The following is a 12,593-nucleotide window of genomic DNA, read 5'->3' on the forward strand; positions in this document are numbered from 1 at the left end:
CAGGGTCAGGTGAATTGGCCATACTAAATTGCCCGTAGTGCTAGGTAAGGGGTAAATGTAGGGGTATGGGTGGGTATCGCTTCGGCGGGTCGGTGTGGACTTGTTGGGCCGAAGGGCCTGTTTCCACACTGTAATCTAATCTAATCAGTACTGAGGGAGTGTCACACTGTCAAAGGGTCAGTACTGAGGGAGTGTCACACTGTCAGAGGGTCAGTACTGAGGGAGTGTCACACAGTCAGAGGGTCAGTACTGAGGGAGTGCTGCACTGTCCCAGAGTCTGTACTGAGGGAGTGTCACACTGTCAGAGGGTCAGTACTGAGGGAGTGCTGCACTGTCCCAGGGTCAGTACTGAGGGAGTGTCACACAGTCAAAGGGTCAGTACTGAGGGAGTGCCACACTGTCAGAGGGTCAGTACTGAGGGAGTGCTGCACTGTCCCAGGGTCAGTACTGAGGGAGTGTCACACAGTCAAAGGGTCAGTACTGAGGGAGTGTCACACTGTCAGAGGGTCAGTACTGAGGGAGTGCCACACTGTCAGAGGATCAGGGCTGAGGGAGTGCTGCACTGTCAGAGGGTCAGTACTGAGGGAGTGTCACACTGTCAAAGAGTCAGTAGTGAGGGAGTGTCACACTGTCAGAGGGTCAGGGCTGAGGGAGTGTCACACTGTCAGAGGGTCAGTACTGAGGGAGTGCTGCACTGTCCCAGGGTCAGTACTGAGGGAGTGTCACACTGTCAAAGGGTCAGTACTGAGGGAGTGTCACACTGTCAAAGAGTCAGTAGTGAGGGAGTGTCACACTGTCAGAGGGTCAGGGCTGAGGGAGTGCTGCACTGTCAGAGGGTCAGTACTGAGGGCGTGCTGCATAGTCAGAGGGTCAGTACTGAGGGAGTGCTGCAGTGTCAGAGGGTCAGTACTGAGGGTGTGCCTCATTCTTGGAGGGTCAGTGCTGAGGGAGTGCCACACTGTCAGAGGGTCAGTACTGTCAGTGTGGAGGAACAGAGGGATCTTGGTGTGCAGGTACATAGAACCCTTAAAATGGCCACCCAAGTGGACAGGGTTGTTAAGAAAGCATATGGTGTTTTGGCTTTGATTAACAGGGGGATTGGGTTTAAGAGTCGTGAGATCTTGTTGCAGCTCTATAAAACTTTGGTTAGACTGCACTTGGAATACTGCGTCCAGATCTGGTTGCCCTATTATAAGAAAGATGTGGGTGCTTTAGAGAGGGTTCATAGAACATAGAACATAGAAGAATACAGCGCAGTACAGGCCCTTCGGCCCTCGATGTTGCACCGATCCAAGCCCACCTAACCTACACTAGCCCACTATCCTCCATATGCCTATTCAATGCCCGCTTAAATGCCCATAATGAGGGAGAGTCCACCACTGCTACTGGCAGGGCATTCCATGAACTCACGACTCGCTGAGTAAAGAACCTACCCCTAACATCTGTCCTATACTTACCCCCCCTTAATTTAAAGCTATGCCCCCTTGTAATAGCTGACTCCATACGAGGAAAAAGATTCTCACTGTCGACCCTATCTAAACCCCTAATCATCTTGTACACCTCTATCAAGTCACCCCTAAACCTTCTTTTCTCCAATGAAAACAACCCCAAGTGCCTCAGCCTTTCCTCATACGATCTTTCTACCATACCAGGCAACATCCTGGTAAACCTCCTCTGCACCCGTTCCAGTGCCTCCACATCCTTCCTATAGTATGGCGACCAAAACTGCACACAATACTCCAGATGCGGCCGCACCAGAGTCTTATACAACTGCATCATGACCTCAGGACTCCGGAACTCATTTCCTCTACCAATAAAAGCCAGTACACCATATGCCTTCTTCACCGCACTATTTACCTGGGTGGCAACTTTCAGAGATCTGTGTACATGGACACCAAGATCCCTCTGCTCATTCACACTACCAAGTATCCGACCATTAGCCCAGTACCCCATCTTTTTATTACTCTTACCAAAGTGAATCACCTCACACTTAGCTACATTGAACTCCATTTGCCATCTTTCTGCCCAGTTCTGCAGCTTATCTATATCCCGCTGTAACCTGCCACATCCTTCCTCACTGTCAACAACTCCTCCGACTTTCGTATCATCCACAAACTTGCTCACCCAACCTTCTAACCCCTCCTCCAGGTCATTTATAAAAATGACAAACAGCAATGGTCCCAAAACAGATCCTTGCGGAACACCGCTAGTGACGGCACTCCAAGATGAACCTTTGCCATCAACTACTACCCTCTGTCTTCTTCCAGCCAGCCAACTCCTAATCCAAACCTCCAACTCACCCTCAATGCCATACCTCCGTATTTTTTGCAGTAGTCTACCATGGGGAACCTTATCAAACGCCTTACTAAAATCCATATACACCACATCTACCGCTTTCCCCTCGTCCACCTCCTTAGTCACCTTCTCAAAGAATTCAATAAGGTTTGTGAGGCACGACCTGCCTTCACAAAACCATGCTGACTATCCTTGATCACATTATTCCTATCCAGATGTTCATAAATCCTATCCCTTACAATTCTCTCTAAGACTTTGCCCACAACAGAAGTGAGACTCACCGGCCTATAGTTACTAGGGTTATTCCTACTCCCCTTCTTGAACAAGGGAACCATATTTGCTAGCCTCCAATCTTCTGGCACTACTCCTGTAGACAACGAGGACATAAAAATCAAGGCCAATGGCTCTGCAATCTCCTCCCTTGCTTCCCAGAGAATCCTAGGATAAATGCCATCAGGCCCAGGGGACTTATCTATTTTCACCCTTTCCAGAATTTCCAACACCTCTTCTCTACATACCTCAAAGCCATCCATTCTACTTAATTGTGACTCAGTACTCACATTGACAACAATGTCCTGTTCCTGATTGAATACTGACGAAAAGTATTCATTCAGTGTCTCCCCAATCTCTTCAGCCTCCACACGCAACTTCCCACTACTATCCTTGACTGGACCTATTCCTACCCTAGTCATTCTTTTATTCCTGACATACCTATTGAAAGCCTTTGGGTTTTCCCTAATTCTACCAACTAAGGACCTTTCATGTCCCCTCCTTGCTGCTCTTAGCTCTCTCTTCAGGTCCTTCCTGGCTACCTTATAACTCTCAATCGCCCCAATTGAACCTTCACGCCTCATCTTTACATAGGCCGCCCTCTTCCATTTAACAAGGGATTCCAATTCCTTATTAAACCACGGCTCCCTCACACGACCCTTTCCTCCCTGCCTGATGGGTTCAGAGGAGGTTTGCCTGGACTGGAGGGCTTATCTTATGAAGAGAGATTGACTGAGCTCGGACTTTTTTCATTGGAGAAAAGGAGGAGGAGAGGGGACCTAGTTGAGGTATACAAGGTAATGAGAGGCATAGATAGAGTCGATAGCCAGAGACTATTTCCCAGGGCAGAAATGACTAACACAAGGGGTCATAGTTTTAAGCTGGTTGGAGGAAAGTATAGAGGGGATGTCAGAGGCTGGTTCTTTACACAGAGAGTTGTGAGGGCATGAAATGCGTTTCCAGCAACAGTTGTGGAAGCAAGGTCATTGGGGACATTTAAGAGACTGCTGGACATGCATATGGTCACAGAAATTTGAGGGTGCATACGTGAGGATCAGTGGTCGGCACAACATCGTGGACTGAAGGGCCTGTTCTGTGCTGTACTGTTCTATGTTCTATGTTCTATGTACTGATGGAGTGTCACACTGTCAGAGGGTCAATAATTAGAGGGAGTTGCATAGTCGTGAGGTCAGTACTGAGGGAGAGCCGTACCGTCAGAGGATCAGCACTGAGGAAGCACTGCACTGTCAGGGGTCAGAGCTGAGTGAGTGCCACACTGTCAGAGGGCCAGTACTGAGGGAGTGCCACACTGTCAGAGGGTCAGCACTGGGGGAATGCCGCACTGTCAAAGGGTCAATAATGAGGGAGAGCCGCATATTCGTGGGGTCAGGACTGAGGGAGTGCTGCACTGTCAGAGGGTCAATGCTGAGGGAGTGCTGCACTGTCAGAGGGTCAGCACTAAGGAACCGCACTGTGAGAGGGTCAATACTGAGGGACTGCTGCACTGTCTGAAGGTCAGCACTGAGGGAGTGCTGTACTGTCAGAGAGTCAGTACTGAGGGAGTGCCGCACTGTCGGAAGGTCAGTACTGAGGGAGTGCTGTACTGTCAGAGGGTCACTACTGGGGGTGTGCTGCACTGTCAGAGGGTCAGTACTGAGGGAGTGCCGCACTGTCAGAGAGTCAGTATTGAGGGAGGGCCGCACTGTCAGAGGGTCAGTACTGAGGGAGTGCCGCACTGTCAGAGGATCAGTACTGAGGGAGTGCCGCACTGTCAGAGGATCAGTACTGAGGGAGTGCCACACTGTCAGACGATCAATAATTAGGGGCAGTTGCAGTCGTGAGATCAGTACTGAGAGAGTGCCGTACCGTCAGAGGATCAGCACTGAGGAAGCACTGCACTGTCAGAGGTCAGAGCTGAGTGCGTGCCACACTGTCAGAGGGCCAGTACTGAGGGAGTGCCACACTGTCAGAGGGTCAGCACTGGGGGAATGCCGCACTGTCAGAGGGTCAATAATGAGGGAGAGCCGCATATTCGTGGGGTCAGGACTGAGGGAGTGCTGCATTGTCGGAGGGTCAATGCTGAGGGAGTGCTGCACTGTCAGAGGGTCAATGCTGAGGGAATGCCGCACTGTCAGAGGGTCAGCAGTAAGGGATTGCACTGTCAGAGGGTCAATACTGAGGGACTGCCGCACTGTCAGAGGTTCAGCACTTGAGGGTGTGCTGCACTGTGAGAGGGTCAGTACTGAGGGAGTGCTGCACTGTCAGAGGGTCAGTACTGAGGGAGTACTGCACTGTCAGAGGTGCTGCCCATACATTAGCAGGTCCCTCCCCCTGGAGCCACACAGGACAGTGGAGAGTTAGTAGCATGGTCAGGCCTAGGCCCGGGGTCTGGGGGTGGGCGGTGGTGTGAGTAGCTGAGATTACATGTAAAGTACCCGTGACAAACCGAATCCCAGTGCCCCACCCCCTCACAGTCCCACCTCCAACATGATTCCAAGCAAAAAACAAGGGAAGGGAAGGCAGGAAGAGAAGGATGGAGAACGTTACTGAGTGCAGCAGCTGGGAATGTCAATGTCTGTGTGCTCAGTGGATCAAATTCAATCCAACCCACAGAAACCAGTGGACGTCAGTCTCACTGATTATTTACACTATTTTCACCCTGCAGTGGCAGAGTCACATTTTTTACACTGGATTAGGTTACAGCCCTGGGTCACTGTCAAGACTTTCCGGGGATGGGGGCGGGAAAGAATTAAGGAAGGAGCACTCATTCTGAATTCTCTTTTTGACTCCCGCCTGGGTTACCGACAGATCGCTCCCCCCCACCCCGATGTCAGAGCGCAGACAGCAAAGGGCCATGTCTGGTGGAGGGATTCTAATCAGCGATGACAAAGGGACTGAATCAGGGGAGTGCAGAGACCCTGGAAGGCTATGGGCCTGGGGTCTGGGAGATGGCAGTGGGAGCACTGGGCACTCTGAAAACGAGGCTGAGGGTTTTAAAATTGGGACTGAGCTGATAGCCAGTGTGAGGCAGAAAGTGCAGGAGCTGGGCGAGATGGGCACTTGGATTCTGGGGTTTCTGTGGGCAGCAGAATTTGCTGAGTTGGGTGGTGGGTCGGGAGGATACTGGAATAATTGGATTTGTGGATGGTAAACGCAGGGCTAAGGCATTCAGCAAGTGAAGCAGGCCTCATGTCTAGCATGTTATAGAGATGGCACGAGCGGTCTCAGGGAAGGGGTCAGAAGCTTGGCTCGGGAGCAAATAGGACCCAGAAAGAACAAGAAACTTGATAATCTCGGAGCTGATCTCCACTCACCAGAACGCCTGAGAGTCTCCCTCCTTTACATGGCATGTCCCTCCATTGTCACAAGGCTGATGGATGCAGGCACTGACTGGAGACTCACAGTGCCTACCCTGAAGATTTGGAGAAAGTACACAGTTACTTATTGACGGATTCTGCCCTCGCTCGAGGGATGGCTATCCCTGTCGGTGAAGGTGAAGTTTTCTGGACTGAGTCCGCACAAACTAATGTGGTTTCTTGGGTCAAATGCCACAGCTGGAATGATATGGCCGAAGTCATCTGGGTTTGTGCGTCTGACGTTACTACACAATACACACACATAACAGACCGCCTGAACACAGGACCCTGCCTCCATTATACTGAGAGAGGGACTGAGGTCAAACCATGACATAATGTCACGTGACTGAGTTTCAGACTGGAATTTAATCGAAGGGTTCAGGGTGGCTTATATATAGAATATCATTTAACCAGGAGTGAGATACAGACTGGAATCTAATTGAAGGGTTTCAGGGGGTTGATATATAGAATAACTGATCCCCAGGAGTGAGAGACAGACTGGACTCTAATTGAGGGGTTTCAGGAGTTGATATATAGAATAACTGATCCCCAAGAGTGAGTTACAGACTGGAATCTAATTGAGGGGTTTCAGGGGGTTGAGATATAGAATAACTGATCCCCAGGAGTGAGTTACAAACTGGAATCTAATAAGAGGGTTCAGGGTGGTTTTTATGTCGAGAATAACTGATCCCCAGGAATGAGTTACAGACAGGAATCTAATTAAGAGGTTGGTTTATTTATATAGAATAACAGATCCCCATGAATGAGTTACAGACTGGAATCTAATTGAGGAGTTCAGGGAGTTTATATATAGAATAACAGATCCCTGGGAGTGATCCCTGGAATCTAACCGAGGTGCTGGATGGATTGCTGAGGAGCTGCTGTTACCTTGTAGCCAAACGGACAGTTGCATTTGTAATAATCCAAGTGGTCATCCTGGCAGGTTCCTTGGTTCTGACACGGGTTTGACAGGCAGGGGCTGCACTTTGCCAAGACGCCGAGTTCAGTTGGACCTACACAGAACAACATGATGGTGGTGTGTGATACGGAAAGCAATACCTGATCAGCTATTGCTGGGTGGCTCCAGCATGTCTGGCATTTAATTTGTGAAATATTGGCAGCTGGAGCGGTTAGTTGTCAAATATCTACATTTTATTTATACTCTTTGTCCTTGGGCAATAATCAGGAAGATCAGCTCCTGCTCTAGAGATCTCTTCAATGCTAGCAGTGGCCAATGATATCAGTGTATTGAGGTACAGCGAGATACACAATAGCAGCTGCACTGTCTGTATCTTCATAGTCTGTAACTTCAGACACTTGCATGACACAACTGAGTAGGCTCCAGGTTTCTCTATGACACTTTGGCAATCATTCCTTCACCTGCCTGGGTGCTGGGGTCTAGAATTCCCTACCATCAGTTCCTTACCTCACCTTCCTTCTTTAGTGATTAAGGAGGATCAGCCATGATCATATTGAATGGTGGTGCAGGCTCGAAGGGCAGAATGGCCTACTCCTGCACCTATTGTCTATTGTCTATTAATTCACTAAAGACAACCTCTTTAGTCAAGCTTTGATTATCTGTTCTATTATTTCCTTATGACTCCGAGTGTCAAATTAAATCTGATTTACCCTCCCTTGAAGTGCCTTAGGATATTGCACGGTGTAACAGGTGCTATCTGAATGCAAGTCTTCGTTGCTGTCTGACAGGAACTGCATTGAACCAGGACTTGATGTCAATCACTGCTGAATCCGGAGCAGTGTTGGATCAGGAGTTTACACGGAGCGGTGCTGAATCTAGATTCTATCTGGACTACTGTTGAATCTGGAGTCTATGTGCACCACAGTTTAATTTGGAGTATACATGGACCAGTGGTGAAGTCTATGTGCTGGAATGCTTGTGGATGAACAGTGCTTTACACATTGAGTGTAGCTCAACACAAAATCAGGGAGTTCTTGTAGAAATGTAGGGGTTAGGGGAAGGCTTAGGGAGCTGAGTGTAAGCTAACTCTCACCTCCAGGTGCACTGAGAGGAAAAGGAGCCTTCTTACCGTGACACTCAAATCTCTTGGCGGGAGTGGTTAGGAGGAGCTTGCCCTCCATATCTCCTGGTCCAGCACAGCGGGCGATGCCAGGCTCTTTATACCCAGTTTTAACCCAGTCTGAAAGCCAGAGGAGATTGCAATCACAGTAGAGGGGGTTAGCTCCAATGGCACTGCAAGCGAAAGAGAGAGAACGGGAGTCAGGTAATGTTATACTCCACCTTATAACTCTAAGTTAGTTACAGAACTCTATTAACATCAGCTAAAGTGCAATGGGTAGCATTCTCACTCAAAGTCAGAAGGTTCTATGTTCGAATCTCACTCTGAGGGTGATATTCCCACTGCAATGTGAAGAGAGTGGTGCAGGAGCTGTTACTTGACTGTGATGTCAAATTGAGGCACTGTTTTAATGGAGATTGAGAGGGTCCTGTGACACTATGCGAAAAGCAACTCACTGAAGTTTCTTCCTCCTTCAGTACTGCCAGAAACAGCTAGCAATGTTCCCAATTCTTGCTTGTGGGGCTGTACTCTGCAAAATGTCTATCCATTCAATCAATGACTATTGAAAAGTAACTCAGTGTGCATGAAGTGTTTTTGGGGAGTTAAAATACAAAGTTATAAGCTTCACCGGAGATGCTCACTGATGATGTTACCTAGTCATAGTGACGAAACGTCTGAAAACAAACCTTCCAGCTCAGCGAGCTAACTTACATACGTATCATCAACCTGAGCTACAAATCTTCTCAAAAATTGATAAAAACTTATTTTAAGTTCTTTCTTGAGTATAAAGGGGGACATGTTCAGTGTCACTGGGTCAAAATCCTGGAACTCCCTCCCTAAGGGCATTAGGTGTCTACCTACAGCAAATGGACGGCAGCTGTTCCAGAAGGCAGCTCACTATCACCTTCTCAAGGACAAGTAGGATGGACAATAAATACTGGCCCAGCCAGCAACACCCACATCCCATGAGTGAATAGCAAAAATGTTCTATAAGCATTAAAAAGACTTGCATTTGTCATGCCCTTCATAACCTCAGGACTTTCTGTCTTTAAGCCAGTGAAGAGCTTTTGAAGTGGGTAAACACCTTGCCTGAGTCTGAAAGCTAAAGGTCAAAAAAAGACCCATTCCAGTGATGTGAGCACAGCAACTAGGTCCATGCTCCAGTGCAGTACTGAGGGAGTGCTGCCTTGTCAGAGGTGCTGTGTTTCAATTGAGATGCTAAACTGATGCCCCACCTGCTCTCTCAGGCAGATGAAAAAGATCCCATGACACTCCCTTGATGAAGAGCTGGCCAGGCCTCCCTGACACTCTGGCTAATATCTATCCTACAACTGAACAGAATCACAGCTAAGTTACAGCACAGAAGGAGGCCATTCAGCCCATCAAAAATTCATCACCACAGGAAGTAGTTGATGCCAAAACATTGAATGTATTCAAGAGATGGCTAGATTTTGCACCTGGGGTGAATGGGATCAGAGGTCATGGGGAGAAAGTAGGATTAGGCTATTGAGTTGGACAATCAGCCATGATTGTGATGAATGGTGGGGAAGGCTCAAAGGGCCGAATGGCCTCCTCCTGCTCCTATCTTCTATGTTTCTACCTGCTCCCTGAATGAGCAGCATACTTAGTGACAATCTCCAGCCTTCTCCCTTCAACCCTGTTTGTTATTCCTTTTCAAGTAAAAGTCTTGATTCCCTTTTGAAAGCTTTAACTGAACCTGCCTCTGTCAAGCTCTCAGGCAGTGAACTCCAGGCCCTAACCACTAGCTGTGTGAAGAAATCTTTCTCACATTTCACTCTTGCTTCTTTTTCCAGTCACTTAAAATCTGTGCTCCTCATTCACGATCGCTTCACAAACAGGAAGAGTTTTTCACTCTCTTGTCCATCCAGACCCTTCATGACTTGACACACCCCAACCATCATTAAAATCAGATTATTCGGTCCCTAACACAGTTGTGGACCTTGCTACTTGCAAATTTTCTACTGCAATTCTCACCCTACAACAGACTTCAAAGAGTACTTCATTGGCTGTGAAGCACTTCAGTTTGAGGAGGCAGCTATGTAAATGAATTGTTGTTAATGTGTTTCTGGACTCCAAACATGAGCCATACTGCTATTGGTGGAAACGGAGAATTGCTTCACGGTTGACCCTGGTTTTGCCGTTATCTGACACCCATTTAATCCTCCTGGGTTTAGACCTGGGAAGACCATAGCCTCATGGCAATGTCACTCTACAGGCAGGGTTTTGAACAGGTTCTATTCCTGAATCCATTCACAAGTCAGATGACAATGCAGGACAATATAAAATAACCCCTACTCATAAATTCAGGCAACTTTCATCTGTCAAATCTTTAACATTACTATTAATACACCCCTATATGGGGTCGAATTCAAAACAACAAGCCCTTGTTCATAAATCAGGAACCACCTGTGCTGGTAATCCAAGCTAATACTCAAATGAACAGGTTGTAGCTGGTGTAGTTTAAAAATCAGTGGACTTATTAAAAGGTGATACCAATAATGACATACACGCATGCACACACGCGCACTCATGCACTACACACGCACACATGCATAACACATGCGCACATGCGCGCACGCACAAACACAATTTGTGACATAGGATCTTTGCACAGACAGATGTAAAGAAGCTTCAGGGAACTAGCCACCTAACTTTAATATAATATCAAATGAACATTTCTTTCACTTACAGATGTGATAAAGAAGCCACATCAGCAAAGATTCCCTTAGGAAGTGTGGAGATGTCATTCCCATGTAGTGACCTGTGTGGGAAAAGGCAGAAGAAGAAATATTAATGCCACATTGACCACCCAGTGACACGAATTTCAAAGAATTATGTATCTGAATCCCAAAAACATTACCCAGGGCCCTACCATTAATTGTACAAGTCCTGCTCTTGTTTATTTTCCCAAAATGCAATATCTCGCATTTATCCAAATTAAACACCATCTGCCACTGCTCAGCCCATTGATCAAGATCCCGTTGTAATTTCAGATAGCTTTCTTCAATGTCCACTTTACCACCAATTTTGGTGTCATCTGCATAATTACTGACAATGCCTCCAGTATTCTCATCCAAATTGTTTAAAAAAATGACAAACAAAATTGGACCCAGCACCGGTTCCTGTGGAACACCACTGATTACATGTCTCCAGACCAAGAAACAACCCCCCACCACCACCTTCTGCCTCCTACCATCAAACCAATTTTGTTTCCAGTTGGCAAGCTCACCCTGAATCCCATGTGATCTAACTTTACTAATTAATCTACCATGTGGAATCTTGTCAAAGGCTTTACTAAAGACCAATGTCTACCCCCTGCCCTCATCAATCTTTTTGGTTACATTCGTCAACAAACCTAATCAGGATTGTGAGATACGATTTCCCTCGAACAAAGCCATGCTGAGTAGCCCTCATCAGTCCTTAACTCTCCAAATGCATTTAAATTCTATCTTTCAGAATCACCTCCAACAACTTACCCACCACCGATGTCAAACTCACAGATCTATGATTCCCTATAGTCTTTCTTAAATAAAGGCACAACATTAGCCACCCTCTAGTTGTCTGGCACCTCACTCATGGTTATAGATAATATAAATATTTCTGTTAGGGGCCCTCATATACATTGAAAAGTATACCAAGCTTTCAGGAGACCAGATGAGACAAACATGACTGTAGCTCCAATAGATCAAAACCCTTCCCATTCACTCCCAATGTGTAGAATCCCAATAGATCAAACCCCTTCCCATTACTCCCAATGTACAGAATCCCAATAGACCAAATACCTTCCCATTTAATACCAAAGGATCAATCACCTACCCATCCAATCCAAGTGTGTGGAATTCCAATTGATCAAAACCTTTCCCAGCCATTCCGAGTGTACACAATCCCAATAGGCCAAAATATTTCCCAATCAATCTAAGTGCACAGAATTCCAATGGATCAAACCCCTTCTAGATCACTCCCATTGTACACACTCCCAACAGACCAAATCTTTTCCCAATCAATCCATTATACAGAATGGGTTAAATTCTACCCAATCATTACATTACCTGGAGCAAACACATAAATGTAATTCATTGTGTTGAATTCCAATGGATTTCATAATTTCTCAAGAACTCTCATTGGTGAGCATTTCAAACCCATATTTATAACATTCCGAAGTGATTCTTTTTGATCAAACTGAGATCATTAGGTAAGTCGAGTTATTCACTAGAAAGAGAAATGTTTTAAAAATATGATCTGTCATCTGTGATTGATCCATTATTATTCAATTGTGATGATTCCACTGGTCAGGACCTGGCCCTGTTACCCTAACAACCCCCTCTCTGGTTCTCATCCCCTGAATTTATATAGATGCAGAAGGATCTGGGTGCCCTAGTCCAAGAATTGCAAAAAGATTAATATGCAGATCAAGCAAGTAATTTGGAAAGCAACAGAATGTTATTATTGGTTGTGAGAGGAATTGAATAAAAGGGTGGAGAAGTTACGCTTCAGTTACACAGGGACACGGGTGTGACCGCGATGAGAGTATTATGCACAATAATGGTCTCCCGATTTAAGGAAGACTGTAAATACATTGAAAAGTTTTCAGAGCAAGTTTACCAAACTATGG

General features: G+C 46.6%; 1 protein-coding gene across 1 annotated transcript in view; it reads right to left on the minus strand.

Moving 5' to 3' along the window:
* LOC122561411 (slit homolog 1 protein-like) overlaps positions 1-12,593 on the minus strand; it is a 320,580-nt gene that overhangs the window by 35,888 nt on the left and 272,099 nt on the right. The window contains exons 25-28 of the mRNA XM_087998766.1: positions 10,671-10,742; positions 7,970-8,133; positions 6,810-6,934; positions 5,880-5,977 (exon numbers count right to left, since the gene is read on the minus strand). Of these exons, the coding sequence (XP_087854892.1) occupies positions 5,880-5,977; positions 6,810-6,934; positions 7,970-8,133; positions 10,671-10,742 (459 nt within the window). The remainder of the gene's footprint in view (positions 1-5,879; positions 5,978-6,809; positions 6,935-7,969; positions 8,134-10,670; positions 10,743-12,593) is intronic.

The sequence above is a fragment of the Chiloscyllium plagiosum genome, unplaced genomic scaffold (genome assembly GCF_037043375.1).
Source record: "Chiloscyllium plagiosum isolate Xiang-an unplaced genomic scaffold, Cpla_swu_hap1 HiC_scaffold_22, whole genome shotgun sequence".
NCBI lineage: Eukaryota > Metazoa > Chordata > Chondrichthyes > Orectolobiformes > Hemiscylliidae > Chiloscyllium > Chiloscyllium plagiosum.